Source organism: Heterodontus francisci, chromosome 25 (assembly GCF_036365525.1).
Source record: "Heterodontus francisci isolate sHetFra1 chromosome 25, sHetFra1.hap1, whole genome shotgun sequence".
Lineage (NCBI taxonomy): Eukaryota > Metazoa > Chordata > Chondrichthyes > Heterodontiformes > Heterodontidae > Heterodontus > Heterodontus francisci.
The window spans coordinates 53,051,035-53,073,176 of NC_090395.1; the positions used below are offsets into that span (position 1 = coordinate 53,051,035).

The window sequence follows — 22,142 nt, forward strand, 5'->3', positions numbered from 1 at the left end:
CTTCTCTAGTGAAAGATTATTATGCATCATGTGTGATTTATCCTGGAGTGGGGTGTTTGAACAGATGGGGTTTGCCTCCCATCTTATTTAAAACCCTGTATTGAAAACCATGTAAATGTTTGTGCCACCACTTGTTATTCTATTTTGAATAGTTTCATGAGATTTTCATCTTGTGTTACTTTTTCTCCTGCTTCTAGACCGGTTCTGGGAAGACCTACAGCATGGGTACAGGGTTTGACGTGAATATAACAGTGGAAGAGCAAGGAATAATTCCACGTGCAGTCAAGCATCTTTTTGAAGGAATTACAGAGCGAAAGCGAGCTGCTCAGGAGCAAGGAACACAGCCACCAGAGTTTAAAATTACTGCTCAGTTTCTAGAGGTTTGTTGGCAGATTTCATTACATATTAGAAAAAATCTTGAGGACTTCAATGCATTGACAAATGTCAACATTTTCTAAATCAATTAAGTGCAAGTTAAATGAGGATAGCGACTTGTATTAAAATCAACATTTCAGTTTGGGTTCATTCTATACCAAAAGATTTAGATCAGAATGTATAGGTAGGACCTCTGCTGTTAATTAGCATTCTTCAGTGAATACAGATTTAGCCCAATTCCCAGGGAATTGAAATTTGTGGCGCAGTGGTTAGCACTGCAGCCTCACAGCTCCAGCGACCCGGGTTCAATTCTGGGTACTGCCTGTGTGGAGTTTGCAAGTTCTCCCTGTGTCTGCGTGGGTTTCCTCCGGGTGCTCCGGTTTCCTCCCACATGCCAAAAGACTTTCAGGTTGATAGGTTAATTGGCCATTATAAATTGCCCCTAGTATAGGTAGGTGGTAGAGAAATATAGGGACAGGTGATGATGTGCGAGGAATATGGAATTAGTGTAGGATTAGTATAAATGGGTGGCTGATGGTCGGCACAGACTCGGTGGGCCGAAGGGCCTGTTTCAGTGCTGTATCTCTAAACTAAACTAAACATGTATCCCTGTGATCACACATGACCAGTATAGTTCCATATTGTGTACATGCCATACCTCTCATCATAGAAGAAAGGGGCATTAGGTGCTGTTCTGCATGTTTACAGAAACAAAAAAAACTTATAGAAAAATACAAACTGAATAAAGTCAAAAATGCAAAAATCAAACTAGTCCAATATTTTCTTCAATTCTCAAAACTAGGTAAAACAACGATGATCCTGAATTTTCTTTGGGTCTAGAATGTACCCAGGGAGTAATCCAGATAAGCAAGAACATGTGAGGATGGGAAATGGGACAGGGCACAGTAAAACTGGGTCTTTGCCTTGAAGATTATGAGGGAATGGGGGTGAGTGGTAGTCCCTTGAAAGCCAAAAGAATGTGGGACCAATAGGATGAGCTCATGCCCACTCTATTCCATAGTGTTAATGGGACTCAAAAGAGTGGCTGGAGCCATGGTTTAGAGAGAAAATTGTGGTCCAGTATAATCGGACCTCTTATAAAGAAGACTGATTTCTACTTTGTACAGATGATGTAACTGGATGTATTGTCCCCTCCCAATAGCAATTGACCAGCGTTGCTACATTTTGCTGCTTCCTTCCCCCCTGCTGCACATAGGTACCCAAGTTGTGCAGACATACTGGGCTGGATTTTATCGAGGCCTTGATGTCGGGATCCTTGGCGTTGGGGGGGTCGGGGCGGGGGTGGAATAAAGATTGCCCCGGATGAGGCCCACCACGGACCTCGACGCCGGCAGGGCCCATCCGATATTGCCGGCGGTGGCGAGGCCTCATGGCAGCCCCCCGCCGCTCGGTGACTGGACCGTAATCGTAATTTAAATATTCAAATTCATTAACTTACCTGAGTTAAATACATTCCCGTTGCCTCCTGAAGTGCCGCCACAATCTTCATCCCAGCAGTAGGCCCTACCAGGCCTTCGGATCCCCATCCACAGAAATGAGGCGCAGTACCTGTGGGGAGGGGAGAGGGGGTAAGTTTCTCAGTGTGGGAGGTGGGGAGCGGGGTCAAACTATTCTAATTGGTGGAGGGGATGGTGGGAATGGGTGAAAAATTAAGAGTTTGTGAACTTTTGCGGGGGGAAGGTCAGGCACACAATGTAACTATTTATGGAAGGGAAGAGGGCAAGGAATGAGTGTATTGTTAATGGGGAGGTGGGAGAGGGTCTGGAAACAATTTTTTAAATCAGTTTTATTTAACTTTCCTTTTAAACATTTAAATTAAATATAAGGGCTGGAAGCCCTTTAAAAATGGCACCAGCACGTGCGCAGTGGCGCCGGACGCTGTTGCCAGGGATGGCTCGCCTGCCCCCTCCACGTTATCGGCGGGGGTGGGGGTGCAGTCCACGGTGGCCAAGTAGATGAGCTGCCACAGATAATATCGCGGCGACTCCGCGGAGAAAAACCCACACGTGCGGGCCACCATCTTTTACGGCAGCAACATAAAATTCAGCCCACTGAGTCCCTGACTCCAGAAACTCCAGCAGGGGCAGGCTTCCTGATGAGCAGCTGGGTGCAATTCTTCCTCCACCATCACTATGGCAGCAGAATGCGTTTGAGGATTTTACATCTCATCTTGAAAATTTTGGAATATTATAAATAAATGTGAGCACTCTAATTGCGATATTTCAAAAATGGCATTACTTTTGCCTGTGTTTAAAGCCATATCCTATTTCTTTGCAGCTTTATAATGAAGAGATACTGGATCTATTTGACAGCACACGTGACCTGGATTCACGGCATAGGAAATCTAACATTAAAATTCATGAAGATGCCAATGGAACAATTTACACGAGTGGGGTTGTCTCACGTGTTGTCAATTCAGAGCAAGAGGTCAGTGAAAAAACAACTGGGCATATTGCAACTCATGTAGTATTTTTGATGGATCATTTTTAAGTGTTATTCGATCAATCATGGTCATGAATAGTTTAAAGCAAATTTGCCTGTCCAGTCCTGGTTCCAGTTCTTGTGCTTTATTTTATCAGCTGCTGTTTTAAGTGCTGATAAGATGTATGTGTGTATTGGGGACTGGGGGGGGGGGGGGGGGGGGGAGGATAATGAGGATAATGGCAATCATGCTGTGGGAGATAACAGATAATAGGCTTTCTGCAGAGGAGGTTGGCTGCAGTGAATGCAGTGTGATCAACGAGGAGATTAATGAAAGTTGACTTGCCCTGTCAAGAGCAGGAACCAGTGTCCTTTATATTCATTCAGCCTTCCTCACGACCTAAATTAATTTTTTCTTGTTTGACCTATGCTATTTTAAGTTTAGCATGATGCCCTGGAGATGTATGGGACCTGACCGGGCTGTTCTAAATCTATAATTGACTGTGTTTATGTGTGGCTTGAATGGTTAGGAACTGTTACATTTTTCAACTGATGAATCTTGAGACATAGTATCCACATATGGATTAAAACTTTAATTTTTAAAGTCACAAAATATAATTTGATTAGATTTCTGCCAATGCTGATTATATGTCCACATGAGGAAACCATGCTCAACTATTATTTTTAATAAAAATTTTCTTCTTACTTTTATGTGGAGCAAAGTAGATGTGTGTACCATATTATGATGCCTCTTTATTTATAAAATTTGATGACAGTTTTTCCCTCTCTGCCTGAAGGCATTGAATTTTTCTGGAGTTTGGTTCCACTGGAGCCAACAGCCCTCAGATAGCTCACCCAAGTGCCCATTCTTCAGTGAGTATTGTTAGGCTATTCATGATTGTTGAACCCGATCCTATGTTCTCCCAATGTCCACAGATACATGCTTTCCAGCAGGGGATAACTACTGTGAAGATATGGGAAACTGAAAATCCATCTGACTTTTCTTCCCCCTCCATACTTTAAGGGCAATGAATCTAGTTGTAGAAATCCACCTATTGCTCTGCTTGCTATTAGCTGACTCAGTACAGACTGAGAATCAAAACTAGGCTCTTCTATGACATCTAGCAGTACTTCTACCCAGCTGGTTACCGGAGAAGCTTCTAATTTGTATTTGAGTAATTTTTATCAAAAGCTCATCAAAACCAACTATAATGTGACCTAAATAAAAATAACCCAAGGAATTATATATGTATTTTCATTTTTTTTAAATTTAGGTGTAGAGTTGCAGCATTTATTTTCTGAATCCTTGTAGATATTTATAATTCGTTCTTAAAATAAAACTCACCAGGAGTTAATTATTTGTTTTGGATTCCATTTCACTGGCATTTTTAGCTTTAATAGAACGAATTACCTCACTGATGGGTTTATTTGAAAACCTTTTGAGTCTACCTTTAATTGGTTGATATTTCAGCTTACATACTCTGAAGTGAAAATGTTTATTTGAGAAAGATAACTTGAATGAATTTAAGAAAGTACATAAGGTACTGAGACCGTGAATACTGTTTTTCTTACTAATTGTCTTTTTGGAGCCTGGGACCAGAACACTAGCAATGGCTGTTTGCCAAACGGCCATGAATATACATAACTACTAATCACCTTAGGCTTGACAGAAGTTAATAATTGTATGAGAGTTCAGTCCTCTATTGATCTATAAAATAGGGGGGTCTTCTCTTGTTATGAATATGACACCTCTTTAGAACTGCACTGAACAGTTAACAGTACTTTCCTTCCTCCATGGTTTTGACAGCCCCATTTGGGAATACCCAGTTGTGTTGATGTGGTCTGTGACCTTAATTCAAGTCAGCAGGAAGCTGATGAAAGGGATGATTACTCCTCTTAACTTTTGTTTTGCAGATGGTACAATGCTTGAAGCTGGGTGCCCTTGCTCGCACCACTGCAAGCACACAGATGAATGCTGAGAGTTCCCGGTCTCATGCTATATTTACAGTGCACATCTGCCAAATGAGGGTCTGCGCCAGACAAGATATGGTAAGTTTTCCCAGACACATTTCATGCTTAATAGTAATTCTGGGCTGAAATAGAAGGGGGATTTTACAGTTCAGTGAAACCTGTTGGGTATAATTGTATTATAGAAGTGCAGACAATGAAAGCTACTGGCAACACTGCCGAGTGTAAAATCCCTGAAGTTTCAGGATCTGACTATATTGTAGACTTAAAAAAATGATGAATCTCTTATCAGAGTAAGGGAACAGTAAACACGTGGAGTCAATCATTACACTTACACTCTTTTAAGCAATTTGATGTACAATTACAGAGCTGAACCCACTGAAACTGGAGCGCAAGTAGGACGTCAAAAAGGGGAGAACAGTGCACAGAGATCTTGCTTTCTAAGTAGGAACAATGGAAAATGAACCCACCAAAGTAGCAGTGTTTCACTGAATCCCCTTCATTTGTAATCTAGTATCTCCATTTTATTAAAAGCAAAATACTGCGGATGCTGGAAATCTGAAACAAAAACAAGAAATGCTGGAATCACTCAGCAGGTCTGGCAGCATCTGTGGAAAGAGAAGCAGAGTTAACGTTTCGGGTCAGTGACCCTTCTTCAGAACTCAAGAACGTTCTGAAGAAGGGTCACTGACCCGAAACGTTAACTCTGCTTCTCTTTCCACAGATGCTGCCAGACCTGCTGAGTGATTCCAGCATTTCTTGTTTTTGTTTCAGATCTCCATTTTATTGGCTGTTTCTGCCTTTTTCTGTTTTAACCCTTTTCCTTCACATTACATTAGCCACCACAACCCAGCATTTAGGCTTGAGAAGCTTGTACTAAGATAGCATTAAGCTTCATCAATTAGCTTGTTTTTCAAAACTATGCAACCATGTGAATGTGAAGGAATTACAGAAAGATTTGTGAGAAAGTGAGATTAAAAGCTATTATTAGGCACAATAACCATTCAAAACAGCCCTAGCAACAAGGACTTTATCCCATTCTGAGAATATCCAAATGATCAGATTGGGCATAGAAAAGCATCATGTCTTTTAATGTTAACTAGACTAGGAACCTGAATAGGAGTTTTTTTGAATTTGCTCTCTGGTGACTTGAGATCATTAAATACTCTTAACTGTGTTTGCCGGTTTACTTATGTCATACAGATTAACATTAAGTGAAATTTACTTTTAATTTCTGCCTCACTTTTTAAACTTTCACTCTTCTGAAGGTGGACATTTAGTTGGGACTAGTAACACTTCGGTACCTCACTCAGGCAACCATTTTTCATTTTTAAGTCTTAAACAATCCGAATTGTAAGCATTATAGTCAGACCGCATCCAGAGATCAGAAGCAGTGGCCCTGATTCTTCTCTCTTGCATCGCCTCTCCACCACGACATAGCTTGAGGTTGCTGTAGCTAGTTAAAACAACCCCTCTACTCCCCTGGCTGTGAACAACATTGCAGACTTTGGATCACAAGCTAGAATATTTTTGCTCTGAGGTCTTGGCACTAAACCTGAACAGCGCATTTACTCATTTATGCTTTCATGTATTTTCTGAGTCGGTTCCGATTTTGTTCAATATAAATGCCCAAAGCCGCAAAGTTTCAGGTCTCCTGCAGTTTAAGCAGTCCAAGGCCAGTGTTTATGATTTCTTAATTAATCTGGAAATAAAAAGCTGATTACTGGTTAAAGTGATCATGAAGCTGTCAGATTGTTGTGAAAACCCAACTGTTTCACTGATGTCCTTTAAGAAAGGAAGCCTGCTGTCCTTCCCTGGTCTGGCCTTTATGTGGCTCCAGTCCCACACCCAATGTGGTTGACTCTTAACTGCTCTAGGAATTGATTTAGCAAGCTACTCAGTTGTGTCAGACTGCTGCAAAGCACTTGAAGACCTAACGCCACCACTTTATAAAGTGTGTAACTGTCATATTAGTTGAGCGTAAATAGTGATGTTCAGGTCCTGATTGATGCTCTTATAAATTGTGCATTTAATTTTAGCATCTCTGTTAATTTTGTCATAAAAATGACACTGCATCAAGTGAGGAAAAAATAAATTATTGGCAACTTTTGCCAATCAGATGAACATAAATTGGAGTATTTATACCTGGTCTGTACATTATCTGACAAATTGCACTTTTGTAATTGGTATATCTAAACTTGGATAGCTGTGGCCCTCAGATGGTCATTCTAACTGTGATGATATCTTTTATATATAAGGGTTAAAAGTGGATCAAGTTAGTCCAGGATGACTTTGCACTTTTTTTGTTATCCCTGACTCTAATCAGGTTTGTTTTCTCATGAGTTCTCCAAAGTTTGTTTCTTTTCATTGGCTGTTTGATTTGACAAGATTGGGGGGGGAAAGGGGAAAAACTGCTGTGCTACACTCATGCCTGGTTCTTGGTCAAACCACACTACAATCCCACTGACCACATTACCACTTCACTTGGCCATATTGACAATCCTGGTTGTTGTCACCTGGTGTTAAGAAATAAACGTTCCCTCGGATTAAAAACCTTCTAAGGATAGTGTAAGAAGTTGAGCTGATGGTAGGCTGAATTTATTTCAGGAGATTTTTTTTTGTTAAAGTTGAAGGAGATGGTTTATTTTGATGGGGAAGGCTGTGCTGGATGAATTTTCTGGAACAAGGGGGAAAGTTATTGGAGGGGAGTTAACATATTTGAAACTGGGTTTCATACCAGCTTTGCTGCTGTTGCTCCCATCCCCAGATTCAAAAGTTCCAGGAACTATGGTCAAAAATTGTAGGTGGTGTTGACAGTACCAAAGTGGAGGTGATTACCACTTCTTAGTGGTAATCACTCAGTTGTAGCATCCACCTTTGAGTGAAAAGTTTGTGGGTTCAAGCTCCATTCCAAGACATGAGCACATAATCTACACAGACACTTTAAGAACTGAAGGAGTGTCGCGTTATGAAAGTTGTTGTCTTTCAGATAATACTTTAAACCAAGACTAGATCTGGCCTATCAGGTTGGTGTAAGAGATGTCATGACATTATCCAAAGAAGAGTGAGCATGTTCTCCTCATGTCCTGGCCAACATTTATCCTTGAAAACCATTTAAAAAAACAGGTTGGCTGACCATTATCTCATTCGGCATTTGTGAGCCCGTAGGCTGCTGTATTTGCCTGCAAAAATAACAGTGTCTACAGTTAACAAGTAATTTGTTAGCTCTGAAGAGCTTTGGGATATGTAAAAACATGAAGGGCGTTATATGAAAGAACCTCATTCTATTTAGAAAATTCTACTCAAATCACTGTGATTGTATCTCTATAACTGTCCACTCTCCAGGTAAATGGTGAGGTGAATGGAGTGGCCCATGAATCACAACCAGTGAATGAGTATGAAACGCTCACAGCCAAATTCCATTTTGTTGACCTTGCTGGTTCAGAAAGGCTAAAGCGCACTGGAGCCACAGGAGAGCGGGCCAAAGAAGGCATATCTATCAACTGTGGTCTGGTAAGGAGGAAAACAAAACTGCTTAATTTCTTCACTTGCTCATTGAAATTTACCACTGAATATGCAATCCCAGTGTATGGAATGTTTTGCTATTTCAGTGAACATCCAGGTTTTGCTTCAAATCATTGGCATGAAGAATCCACTCTGATGAAACACAATGCACTCTCATAAAGATTAATCTATTGGGTCTTTTGTGGTTCGCGCTGCTAGAAATTCAATAATAATTCTTGCTAAAATGCCTATAGCAGGAGCATTGGTGCTGTGCAGTATTCATTAGTCTGTCCATAAACTAATATCGGCAATGCTCCGAGTTTATTTGCACCACGGAGTTGACCCTTCCCTTTTCCTGCAGTCTAAAATGATAACCTGTAGAGTGAAAGTACTGGACTGCCTGGCACATATCTGGTTTCCCAAGTGCACAGCACAGAAACTGCTACAGGGCACATATTTGTACATGCTTCTGCGTAATGAAAATTTTAAGTAATATATGGCAAAACGTCAGGTTTTCCCAGATAGCATCCTTGCAAGTTTACTTTTCTGCATGTATACAAAACCTGTGTGATCAGAAGCTGGCATTGCTGGAACAGATTTTTAGAGAAATCTTAAAATAGCTACTCAGATCACAAATATACATTTCTTTAACAGCCAGATTTAGGGAAAGTTTAAAAAAAAAAAGTACTCAAATGCAGAAAAACCCAACAATAGATTTTTAGGCCGGGATTTTATCCGGGCAACAGGGGGCTCGATGTCTGGCAGAAGCGGCACCAAGAACCCTGTGTTGCCTCTCCTGCGGGAAGCCAGCTGAATCGAGTGCCAATTAGGCACTCAGCTGGATAATGACTGGCCTTCCACCGGATCAAGGACCCCTGTGATGGAAGTCCCACCCTCTGAGAGCTGCCAGCCAAATAAAGGCTGGCAGCTCTTTAACTGAGCAGCGCCACCACAGAGGCAGTAGCTGCTGCCAGTGGAGCACCTACCTAAGGCCCAGGAGCGTGCTGGACCCAGGCCACAGCTAGTTCAGGGCGGAAGGGGTCTTGTGGAGTGGAGGTCATAGGGGAAGCGGGTGTAGGGGGGTGGCTCTCCGCGGGGACCCCCTCTTTTTGATGCTGGGTCCCTCGTTCAGGAACTAAGTGCCTTTTAACAAGGGAACCCCGCCCGCAGCCAGCAAACAGCCTGCATGGTCTTTCGTGCCGTGCTTCCCGTGTGGAGGCAGAGCCATCCGCCACTAATTACCGTAGTGGGATGAGGCCCTTAATTGGGCTTTAATTGCCCAGATAAGGGTCGCAGTTGGTGGTGGGGCGGGAAGGTCGTTAACCGGACTTAATTTCGGCGGAGGCGGGAAGGTGGCAGGTTTGGACTCTTCCACCTTCCCGCCCGATTATATGCTTTCTCCGCCTTCAAACCCGCTGCAGAGGAGAGCATAAAATTCGCCCCTTAATGTGTTTTCATCGATGTTAACATCACAAAAACAGAATATCTTGTCATTATCATATTGCTGTTTGTAGGAGCTTGCTTTGCGCATATTGGCTGCTGTGTTTCCCACATTACAATAGTGACTACACTTTAAAAGTACATCGTTGTCCATAATGCACTTTGGGATGTCGGGAGGTCATGAAAGACGCAATATAAATACAAAGCTGTAATTTTACGCCCCCTCCCCCAATAAGAGCAGCCAACAGTGGGCGGCACAGTGGCGCAGTGGTTAGCACCGCAGCCTCACAGCTCCAGGGACCCGGGTTCGATTCCAGGTATTGTCTGTGTGGAGTTTGCAAGTTCTCCCTGTGTCTGCGTGGGTTTTCTCCGGGTGCTCCGGTTTCCTCCCACAAGCCAAAAGACTTGCAGGTTGATAGGTAAATTGGCCATTATAAATTGTCACTAGTGTAGGTAGGTGGTAGGGAAATATAGGGACAGGTGGGGATGTTTGGTAGGAATATGGGATTAGTGTAGGATTAGTATAAATGGGTGGTTGATGTTCGGCACAGACTCGGTGGGCCGAAGGGCCTGTTTCAGTGCTGTATCTCTAATCTAATCTAATCTAATCTAAACAGCTCCATTAGGTGGGACTTCAATGAGGTGGAAGTCCCGCCCAAGACCAATTAAGGGCCTGGGGACCGTAAGATCCAGTCTGGATCCCCAAGCCCAGTGGAGGCAGGATCGCCACCGACTTTCCGGCCGGTGAATGGATTCCCCCGCCCCCCACCCACCATAAAATCCAGCCCCAAGTCGGTCTTTCTGCGTTATCTGCTGTTTCTAAATGCTTATTTTCAAATAATTTCATTGGGTTATTTATACAAACCAAGTAGTGGCAGGAAGTGTTTGTTTTTGAATTAGTGTTTTTATCTTGCTAAAGACTTCATTCCATTGCCTATTGCAGGCCTGTTCACCTGTGGAGAGTGGGCTGTTTGTTAGAAAAGACAGTATACGGGGTTCTATGTAATTAGAAGGAAGGCAAAACTATATTTTGCATCATTTACACAGCATGACTGCAACTGTTTGACACTCGTGATCATCCTTATTTACCCTTATTTCCGAAAAGGTTTGTATTGTACTGGTTAGAAAGGGAGGGAGAACCTTTAATATAAATTGAGGGTTTCATTGGCTTCCTTCCACAGGTTTCCATGGTTCAATATTGGAGCAATTTCTAGCTGCTTTAGTACTATCATGGCAGTCATTCAGATTCTGGTAGATTGGTGTCCTAGGACCAGCTTGATGGTGTTTATGTTGCTAAATCTTACTCGCTTTCTCTGGTGACAAAGTCACAGAATCATTAAAAACTGGTGGTGTTGCAGTTTGTTTTTAAAAGTTTCTACACGTAGGGGCCAATGCTTCAGTGCATCACACTTACACTCCCCTAATTATTAAAGTCCTGTAACACACTTTACGATGCCTGAAGCACCCAAATGCAGTTGGCGAATCTGAAAAGCACTGGGAGCCAGTGCACCTAAAGCCCTGAGAAAATTTTAAGAGGCTCCAGCCCAAAATCCAGCTGGAAGGTCTGAGCAGCATGTCAGCCAAAAAGGGTCGAAATAGAATCACATACAGCACAGAAACATGCCATTCTGTCCAACCGGTCCATCCAGGTGTTTATGCTCCATTTGAGCCTCCTCCCATCCTTCCTCATCGAATTCTATCAGCATAACCTTCTATTTCCCTCTCCCTCATATACTCATCTAGCTTCCCTTTAAATACATCTACTCTATTCACTCAACTACTCCCTGTGGTAGCGGGTTTCACATTCTCACCACTCTATGGGTAAAGACATTTCTTCTGAATTCCCTGTTCGATTTTTTGGTGACAATCTTATCTTGATAGCCTCTAGTTTTGCTTTTCCCCACAAGTAGCAACACTATCTCTGTTTCGATTCTATCAAAACTTTTCGTAATTTTAAGGCTGCGTTTGCTGACAATGCAACCACTAGGTGGCGCTGCACTGGCACATGCGCAAATGCAGCCTGTTCCACTAAAACGTCACACTCTGCGACGTGCAGGCAGCTGCCAGGACTAAAGATGGTGCTGCACAAATAATCACACAAAGGCAACATAAACCCATGGCAGCACACAAGCTTGCTGTCGGGAGTGCTGGGGGCAGATTAGCAGCAATCAGTACTGGGGGGATGGTGGTGGTGACGGGGTGTGGGTGTGGGAGTCTTATGATTGGGGTTGGGCAAGGCTAAAGGATTCCTTGAGCAGTCAGGGGAGCACACCTGCTCTTCCTGGCCCACAAGGAATGCTGAAAGAGGTGCTTACCTTGTGGATCTGGCAGCTCCCGTCCTTTCACTGCCAAGTTGTCTGCCACCTGGGAAACCTGTGCAACAACAGTAAGTTTTAAATTGGGCACCTAATTGCACCGTGAGAGGCACTCTGACACTCCCCCAATATCCACCGCTGTAACGAAAAAGGTGCCGGGCGCAATATGTTGGGTGTTACATTTTGTGTCTTTCACATGTTAAAGCCACCCTCAGTACTTGCCTGCCTGTCATTGGGTGGGAGTTTAATATTGAAACCAATGAGCTAAAGGAAGGGTGAAAATTTTTGTTAGTCTTTAGATTCCAAATATCAAATACCTTATATTTCAAATATATAGTTCTAAATCAGTCTTTTAAATGATCCAGACATAATTTTTTTGTGAACAATTCAAACAAAAGTAACTTAAGGAAGTGTATAAAACAAATTATCCTTGTAGTGTTATATTAACTTCAGTTTTGTAATACAGAATGATAATCTTCTGTGTTGCAGGATTATAGAGCCATAGAGAGATACAGCACCGAAACAGGCCCTTTGACCCAACGAGTCCGTGCCGACCATCAACCACCCATTTATACTAATCCTACATTAATCCCATTTTTCCCTCTCACATCCCCACCTTCCCTTAATTCTCCTACCACCTACCTAACACTAGGGCAATTTTCCTTTTTACAATGACCTATTTTATTAATTAGAAGATTAAAGGTGATTTGGACTGCAGGAATTGAAACTAATGACAGCAGATAGATGAATTCCCAACGTAGATGCAAATTATAATAGTCTACATAAAAGGGCTAAGTATTAAATGTCTTCCATTGGCTGAGCAAAGGAAGGCTTTTGTTTCCAAAGAATTCTTTAGAGGAATCAAAGAACTGAGAAACAATCCCTCAAAGGAAGTGATAACATTAATAAATAACAAAAGATAAATTTGGACTTCAATCTAGGATAGCCAAGTATCAATTGATATGCAGCAGACATTGGTGTATCCAAGTTTGCCAGTCTCCATTGGGATATCCAAGAGAAGAAAGTAGAGTTAGGGTTTGGGGAGAAAATAGGAGAACCAACTAATCCCCACATGAGCATCATTGGTTTACTTTCAATGGTAAGGTAAATGCTGATGTGTTGAAAGGGAAAAAAAGCTTATAATATTACCTTTTCTAACCATTACTCTTGCAATGTATTTTTGAGCTAGATATCTTCATTGTAATTAAGTTATGCTCTATCGTGATTTAGGTTTGGGTGTTTCACACTCATTTAAAGGATAGTTTTACATAACCTCACTAATGATCAATACTCAAGTTTCCAATTATGATTCATTGCCTATGCAAATACGTGAAATAATATTTGTATTCAGCAGTAGAATACAAAATTCAGGAACTTATAAACAAGAGTAGCTCAGTAAAAACTCTCAGAACATTGTATTTCCAGGTGTTTCTTGATGGGCAGTGGTTCCCTAAATTCTCAAATGAAGAGTATGTGTAAGAATGTAGTTCAGAATTTACATATTTTAACATTCCTATCCATGATTGGCTGCAGCATTAAAGCTTTAAATTTTAAATCTTGTCATTTGCAGTTGCTGTGATGTATTCATTGTTCTAGGTTCTGTGTGTGTGTATGTGTTATTTAAATTACTTCAGTTTTACAACGTACACAGCAAATACAGCATTGCGAAAGAATGTAATAATTCATGGCATGAAGGCTTGGTGATATTTTATATGTTGTCTAATGCATCCATTTTAAAGCACTTTAAGAAGCCTTTGACTGGCTAAATTTTTCATTATCCATGGAGCACTTAGGATGTCATAATTTTGAACATCTGAAGTGTCATGTGACCCCCAGCCTACGTTCCCAGACTAAACAATTCCCTGAAAACCTGTCAAAGGATTTTGATTCATTTGCAGAATTGGTAAACACCATTCAACTGGAGACACAGCAACAATAACTTCACTCTCTCGTTCACCCCAGCCAACTCTCTTTAGTGGTAGTCCCGTCAAGAGTGCAAATGGATATTATTGTAGCTAGTTGTTATTTGACACTTTTTTTAGTGCATATTTATAGACTGGTTCCGTACCAATCTACTGCTTGATTTAGACTGTGGTTATGCTGCACTGCTGATTTGATGTAGATGGCTGCAAAGGGCAGTTCAGATCTAGTGAAATGTTCACTTTACCGTGAACAGTCCACAGCCCTGAGTCATCCTGCCACCATTACAGAACTCTGTATTTGCATGTGTGCATATATCCATTCTCCATCCCCCAGCCCTGGTACAGAAGTTCACTCAAAGTAGTTTTTGACAACAGCATTATAAAGTCTCCAACAGACCACTCGAGCACCTTCTCAAACCTGCCAATGTAAAAGTAGCTATATAAATCAAACTTGCATGCATCTGGGTTCCAACAGGGAATTGCGGATGTAGTTTGAGGATTAAAACTGACACCCTCCCTCTTTAACTTTACGTTGTTACTTTGTGTTTGTCCGTACATGTGAAGTGCCCTCTGTACTTTTAACCATACTTTTACCCATCAGGTTCACTAATGTCCTTTAGGGAAGGAAATCTGCCATCTTTACCTGATCTGGCCTACATGTGACTTCAGACCCACAACAAGATGGTTGACTATTATAACTGCCCTCTGAAATGGCCTAGCAAGCCACTCAGTTGTCAAGGGCAATTAGGGATGGGCAACAAATGCTGGCCTAGCCTGTGATGTCCACATCCCATGAAAGAATTTTAAAAAAATGTGGGTTCTCATACGATTGTGCAGGGCGATACTTCCAAACAACCATACTCACTTATTCCAAGATTGCATTTTTTTTTAATATAGAAAGGAAGGTTAAATCAGTAGAAAGTTATGGAAGGCGTTGGAGAGTTGTAATGAACAATAGTTTTCAATAACTTTTGTATACTTTTATTTTTTAAATATTATATATACCTAATATATATACATATAAATGCATATATAAAAGATATAAAACCTGCACATTTTCAAAGAATATTCAGTGGCTGTGGTGTTTGTCAATAAACTTATCATGTCAAAAATGTAATTAACCGATTGTGAAATGTCCCAAGAACATGAAAGCTGCTATGTAAAAATGCAAATTATTTCATTTCCTATGAAAATTAAGTGCTGGTGAAAGTTGGTAATTCTGGTTGTACAAAACTCACTGCACTCTGATTTCAAGTATTCCTGCATTAAAATGAGGCTTTAATGGTACTCAAACTTGACAACAAAATGGAGTGCTTTCTAGTAGCAGATTGCTTCATCATTTAGGAAGGGGGCAGTAAAATAATAATGCAGATTATCCTGCACTGTGAACTCTACCCTCAACTGATGCTGACTTGTGTAAAAGCCCAGTGGCTGGATCTATTGAAAAATGATGGGTTGGGGCAAAGATAAATAAAGGACATAAAGTGAGGGTGATGTTCCTCGATCAAATGTAAAATGTGAAACATTTTGTCATGTGGCTGTATTGTGGAAGAAAATGTTTCCAACTGAAAAGTCCTGTCCTAGATGTGACACATACATTACTGAAATGGATATTACTTAGGTTTACTTCAATATTTCATAGCTTGTCCATTATCAGTTTAATGGTCTCATGGGATATAAATCGTACATCATGCCTCCTCATCAAATCTCTATTTTAACCTTGTCTCCCACTTCTGTTGTTACTTTAGAAATTTGCCAATTTTCTAAATGTTGTCATTCAGCGCTGTAATATTCAGCAGCTGTGAATAGTACCACCCAGTGGTACTTTGTTAAAGCAGCTCTTTTCTGATTGTTATTTAGTGTTATTACAGAATTCTGAGTACTGTACTTTTATATTTTGTCACTACTGTGTCAAAATATAGTGCATATCGTTCTCTTCCGAGAATGTACTTCGTAGAAATATATTTTATCATTGAGTTCCTGGACGTTTTTTTTATTTGTTCATGGGATGTGGGCACTGCTGGCTCAGACAGCATTTATTGCCCATCCCTAATTGCCCTTGAGAAATGATGGTGAGCTGCCTTCTTGAACCGCTGCAGTCCATGTGGGGTGGATACACCCACAGTGCTGTTGGGAAGGGAGTTTCAGGATTTTGATCAAGCGACAGTGAAGGAACAGTGATATAGTTCCAAATCAGGATGGTGTGTGACTTGGAGGGGAACTTGCAGGTGATGGTGTTCCCATGTATCTGCTGCCCTTGTCCTTCTAGGTGGTAGAGGTTGGGGGTTTGGAAGGTGCTGTCTAAGGGGCCTTAGAGACAGGAGAAAGGTAGGAGGTGTAGGAAGGTGACAAAGTGGTCGCAGGTAGTCTTATTGGTGATTGATACCTCAGAGATGGAGATGCTGCATAAAATAACATCGATATAACAGATCTCGGCTATTCAAATCTTAGTTGAAGAAATCACCTTGGTGATGTGTGGAATTGATCAAATCATAAGCTTAAATTAACTCTGAGAATAAAAAGCAATTGTCTTTTCAATTAATGTGCCTCTTGTTTTTCCGTTTGATCTTGACTGAAGCTGTCACTGGGAAATGTCATCAGTGCATTGGGAGACCAAAGCAAGAAAAACCATCATGTGCCGTACAGAGACTCTAAACTGACCAGGCTTCTTCAAGACTCACTGGGTGGAAACAGGTAGAAGAGAGCAAGAGGTCTATATCGTAAAGGAAATATTGATCTGTCTTGTTTACATCATCTATGAGATGTGATTTACAGGAAAAAACAAATAATCGTATTTGGTTTTCAAAGAAATAGTCAACAAAGTATCTTAAAAACTCTCTTCCAGGCAACATATAAATTAGGGGGAATTGCACATCTGCTAACACCTGAATATTGTTACACTCCCCGCCACATACTTCAAAGGGAAATTTATGGGAACTTCAGGAATCAGGTATTGTGAGGAACTAACTTGTTCAAAATGAGGCTGTTGAAGACAAAGGTGAGGGAGCAGTGTGGAGAAACTTTTCCAGAAGAGGGTACGAGTAGGGAGACTGAAGAAAAGTAGGAGGTGTGAGTTGTAAGGAAGGTGACCAAGTGGTTGCAGATAGTCTTATTGATGATTGATACCTCAGAGATGGAGATACTGCATGAAATAGCATGATTGAAAGGATAAGTATGGTTGGTATAGTTTGTGGAGTGAGTGAGGGCAGGAGAGCAGCTTAGGAGAGTTTAGATATAAGTTGAAATCAATAAGGCTAGTATAGGAGGCCTTGTTCAAGAAGTAACTATAGGGTTTGGGAGGATGTTTTCAAGTGAGACGCAGGATGAATGGAAAAGATAGAGTTGCTTGAAGGAGGAGAATGTGCCAAAGAAATGGATAAAAAGCTGAGCTTGGACTTCAAGATAAGATGCATCATCAACTGGGCAGTTTGAGCAGTGCAAGTGCTGGAATATGCAGCTAGGTCAGGAGAACTCACTGAGATTATATCAGGGCTAGAATATTAATGAATTCAAATGCACTGCCTTTATTGATGGCTTGGGTCTTATTTGTGAGGGAGAAGACATTGTGGAAGGCGTTACGGAGCAGGAAAGTGTTGATTGATTATTCAGCAGGTTTCGGGAAGGAGGGCAGAAGAAATAAAGGAAACAGGTTAGAGAAATTTAACCCCACTGAGTGAGCTGATTGAGTTGGTGATCAGGAACAGAGAGTAAGACAGTTGATGTGAACAAACAAGTGACAGGTGCCACGATGGGTGGTAGGACAAAAGAAAAGTATGAGGTGCCAAGAAAAGTGCAGGGTGAGATGCATGAACCTGGGAGCAAAGAGAAAGTAAGTTGGGGAATAATTGCTGAAAGAGGAAACAGGTTAAGGAGGCTTGGTGCTGAAGAATGAGATGCGCATAGGAGAGGAGCATAGCAGAATGCAATGAAGAGGTGGGCAAAGCAGAGCAAGGCCAAGATGTGGCTGAAAAGAGGGTTTGGGAATCCTGATCCATAGTGCAAGCCAAATGGACACAGTGGAAGATATTGGAATATATCAACCAGAGTAGGCATGATGAGGAAGATTCTTAGAGTAGGGACTTGGCAAAAGGACATAAGCAGTCATTACTCCAAGAGTCTGGAGGTGTCTTGAGTATAAAACCTCAAGACATTATGCTACAGAGAAGTGAAATTTGTAAGTGTCAGGAGTGCTTTTTGATCCTGCAACTGTTGGAGATACAGAAATTGATCCAAGAGCTATTGGAGAACCAGATTATGGATAAGAAGTTCCTGAAGGAGCTTTCGGTCAGTGAGTAATCAGGGAAGTGAAGTTTGGCCCAGAACCCGGGGAAAAGTGGAATTTATCAGATCAATGAAGAAGCAGAGTGAAGCTCAAAGAAAAGGAGCAGGATGAAGTCCAGGAAATTGGTAGTAGTATTGTTATTGAAATGTGTTCTGTAATGGAAATAACTAGTGTTTTCTTTTACCAATTGATACCACCAGGTGAGAAAGGGTCTCGGGGTTCCCTCTCAGCCTTTGGTGTAACCATAACCGGGTCTTTTTTTAAACACTGTTTTTAGCTCCCCCTTCAGTAAATCCTTGTTCACTGTTCTCGAATTGTAAGGCAAAGAAATCAACCAGACAGGTTTTCTTAGATTTAAACAAGAAAGGTGGAAGTTTATTAACTTTAAACTTTAGTTCGGTTAACGACTACGAATACGCGACGCGACCACACTGACATGCATATGCGATGAACACACACTCAGATAGAGACAGAAAAGTAGAAAAAATAGAATAGAAAGAATTTGGGCGGCACAGTGGCGCAGTGGTTAGCACCGCAGCCTCACAGCTCCAGGGACCCGGGTTCAATTCTGGGTACTGCCTGTGCGGAGTTTGCAAGTTCTCCCTGTGACCGCGTGGGTTTTCGCCGGGTGCTCCAGTTTCCTCCCACAGCCAAAGACTTGCAGGTGTTAGGTAAATTGGCCATTGTAAATTGCCCCTAGTGTAGGTAGGTGGTAGGGAATATGGGATTGCTGCAGGGTTAGTATAAATGGGTGGTTATTGGTCGGCACAGACTCGGTGGGCCGAAGGGCCTGTTTTAGTGCTGTATCTCTAAAATAATAAATAAAGGGGAAAAGTTTGAGGCAATAGCTGGGATTTATTTACGGTCCTTTGAGTTCAGTGTAGAGTTTTTGATTGCCGGTAGGTCTTGCAGTTTCCTTGGGGTCCAGTGCATTCTTTAAAGCCTGTTTCGATGTAGGAGTCTTTTCCCTCTCGAGGTTTAAGTGACTTCAGTGGATCCGGAGATTCCTGAGAGAGAGAGCTAGCCAGCAGAGAGGCTGTCTTCCAAGTTCAGTTGCAATCTGCCCCAAACTGTGCTGTGAGCAGTTCAAAACCAAAAACCTGGGCCAGCAGGTTAGTCATGTGACTAGTTGTTTTTAACAAACACCTGCATTTGTGGATTCTCCATCTTAGCAGACACCCTGAAGTGCTGGCTTTCTTACACATTCAATATCTGGTGATCAAAGTTCATTTGGGTTAATTGGATCAGGGAGCCGTTCTATTGTCCCTCCAGGCAACTGTCTCTTAGTATGCAAAATGTTTCCAGCCACTGCTGTGATTTCTTTAAACAGTCTTTTCAGTCCAGCAACAGTTTAAAATTAATGTTCATATGACAAAATTAATATGCCTCATTCTTGGCACGTGGGGTCTTGACGCAATACAGGTGCACTGATTAATAATTCCTATGATTACAGTAATCATTGAATACAGCACAATTTTCTAAAATATAACTCATCAACCACATCTTTATTTCTTCCTAGTAAAAAGTCTCAAATCCAATTGGGTAGCATATACTTCCATGGAACTCTTACTGTATTCCTTAAATTAACAGTTCAGACTTTTCAAGCTCATAAGAACAGTTTTTCAGAAGGGAAGAACAATTTCTTTATTAATTTGAATGAAGCCTATGACACAGATGCTGGACTTTCCCATTTGTATTAAAGGATTAAAAATTACTCTATTCCTTATAGTCGAACTGTCATGATTGCTTGCGTAAGCCCATCAGATCGTGACTTCATGGAAACTCTCAACACCCTCAAATATGCAAACAGAGCCCGTAATATCAAGAACAAAGTTGTGATTAATCAAGACAAGACCAGCCAGCAGATCAGTGCCCTGCGAGCGGAGATTGTTCGACTACAGATGGAGCTGATGGAGTACAAGACGGTAAGAAATGTGAGCAATAAATCCTGGGGAAGCAGTGGACCAGGTGTCTTTCATCACCAGAGATCCAAATCAGAATTCTTCACAGGATGAAATCCTTTTCATAATGGATTCAGTCTAATCTGGGGATTCATTGGCACACAAAATGTTGTTCTGTCACAAACATGAGTTACACTTTGGATTTTTACACACATGTAATAAAATTTTGGGCATAAATCACAAAATTACATTGGATAATTTTTTTTTCAGTAGACTACAGTAGTATGTTAATGGATGGATACATTACTTTGCAAAATGAGCTCTGGTTCACCATAACTTTGTTTGCAAAAGATTTTATAATAAACACACAATCTGCATTTTAACTGCATAGACATTTTGTAGCATGCCCAAAAGAAAAAAAATCATGACACTTTTCCAGGAGGCAGCTTCATTAACAAGTTTATTTGGGTTGCCATATGGTGATAAAATTTTAAACTACCATATACTGTGAAATTCTGTGTGACCCAAATATTCTGATCTCCATTACCGCTCAAAGAGTTATTGAAGACACTGTTATTAAGTAATTTCTGTTTGTCTTTTTAAGGGGAAACGAGTCATTGGTGAAGATGGCTCTGAAGGTTACAATGACTTATGCCATGAAAATGCGATGCTACAGAAAGAAAATGACACACTGAGAATGAGAGTAAAAGCCATGCAAGAAACAATTGATGCACTAAATAACAGAGTGACACAGCTCTTGAGTAATGAAGTCACTCAGATAATAGCTAGTGCAGGTAAAATTTAACTCATTACTTGTCATGCGTGCTGAGCCTCCTGATGAGATGGTGTTTTACTTCTCACCACTGTCCAGTGAAGCAGCTGGTATACTCAGTTGTGGTGTCATAGAAACATAGAAAATAGGAGCAGGAGTAGACCATTCGGCCCTTCGAGCCTGCTCCGCCATTCATTATGATCATGGCTGATCATCCAACTCACTTTGCCCCATATCCTTTGATCCCTTTAAACCCATATCTAACTCCTTCTTGAAAACGTGCAATGTTTTGGCCTCAACTGCTTTCTGTGGTAGTGAATTCCACAGGCTCACCACTCTCTGGGTGAAGAAATTTCTCCTCATCTCAGTCCTGAATGGTTTATTTACCCCGTATCCTTAGACTATGACCCCTGGTTCTGGACTCCCCTACCATCGGGAACATCCTTGCTGCATCTACCCTGTCAAGTCCTGTTAGAATTTTTATAGATCCCCCCTCACTCTTCTGAACTCCAGTGAATATAATCCTATCCGACTCAATCCCTCTTCATACGTCAGTCCCGCCATCCCAGGAATCAGTCTGGTAAACCTTCGCTACACTCCCTCTATAGCAAGAACATCCTTCCTCAGTTAAGGAGGCCAAAACTGCACACTGTATTCCAGGTGTGGCCTCACCAAGGCCCTGTATAATTGCAGCAAGACATCCCTGCTCCTGTACTCGAATCTTCTCACTATGAAGGCCAACATACCACTTGCCTTTTTGACCACCTGTTGGACTGTGTCATTGGGAGGTTTGATACCTTTTGTATTTATTCACTTAGTTCCAGGTTTTAAGGTTTTCTTTGTGGTACAAAGTGGCCACGGGTTTGTCAGTTTTATGGCAGTGGAATTTTAGGTGATGCCTTGTATCAGAACTGGAATTCTCATTTATCAAAGGGAAAGATTTCTAGGTTAGAATCCTGTTATCACCTCTAAGGAATTCTCCTAATTTGTTTCTTTGTAATATAGCTCAGAAACTAAGTGCTACTAAGATCTATGGCTATGATGGGATTCCTTTAAAAGATTTTTTAATACAATATGTGACCAATTGCCCAGACTCAATTCAGAGCGAATGGTTTCAGTATTTAGTTTCATGACAGTAATTTGCTGAATGAATTGGGCTTTGTTTCTGATGGTTTAAATCGTTTTGTCAGCAATTTCTACCAATTGATTGTCATGATTAAA

General features: G+C 41.3%; 1 protein-coding gene across 2 annotated transcripts in view; it reads left to right on the forward strand.

Moving 5' to 3' along the window:
* The window catches only part of kif21b (kinesin family member 21B), a 168,704-nt gene that overhangs the window by 49,744 nt on the left and 96,818 nt on the right, over positions 1-22,142 (forward strand). For both annotated transcript variants that reach the window (XM_068057204.1, XM_068057205.1), the window contains exons 3-9: positions 198-380; positions 2,674-2,823; positions 4,732-4,866; positions 8,131-8,298; positions 16,545-16,660; positions 19,978-20,173; positions 20,754-20,943. In XM_068057204.1, coding sequence (XP_067913305.1) covers positions 198-380; positions 2,674-2,823; positions 4,732-4,866; positions 8,131-8,298; positions 16,545-16,660; positions 19,978-20,173; positions 20,754-20,943 — 1,138 coding nt within the window. The remainder of the gene's footprint in view (positions 1-197; positions 381-2,673; positions 2,824-4,731; positions 4,867-8,130; positions 8,299-16,544; positions 16,661-19,977; positions 20,174-20,753; positions 20,944-22,142) is intronic.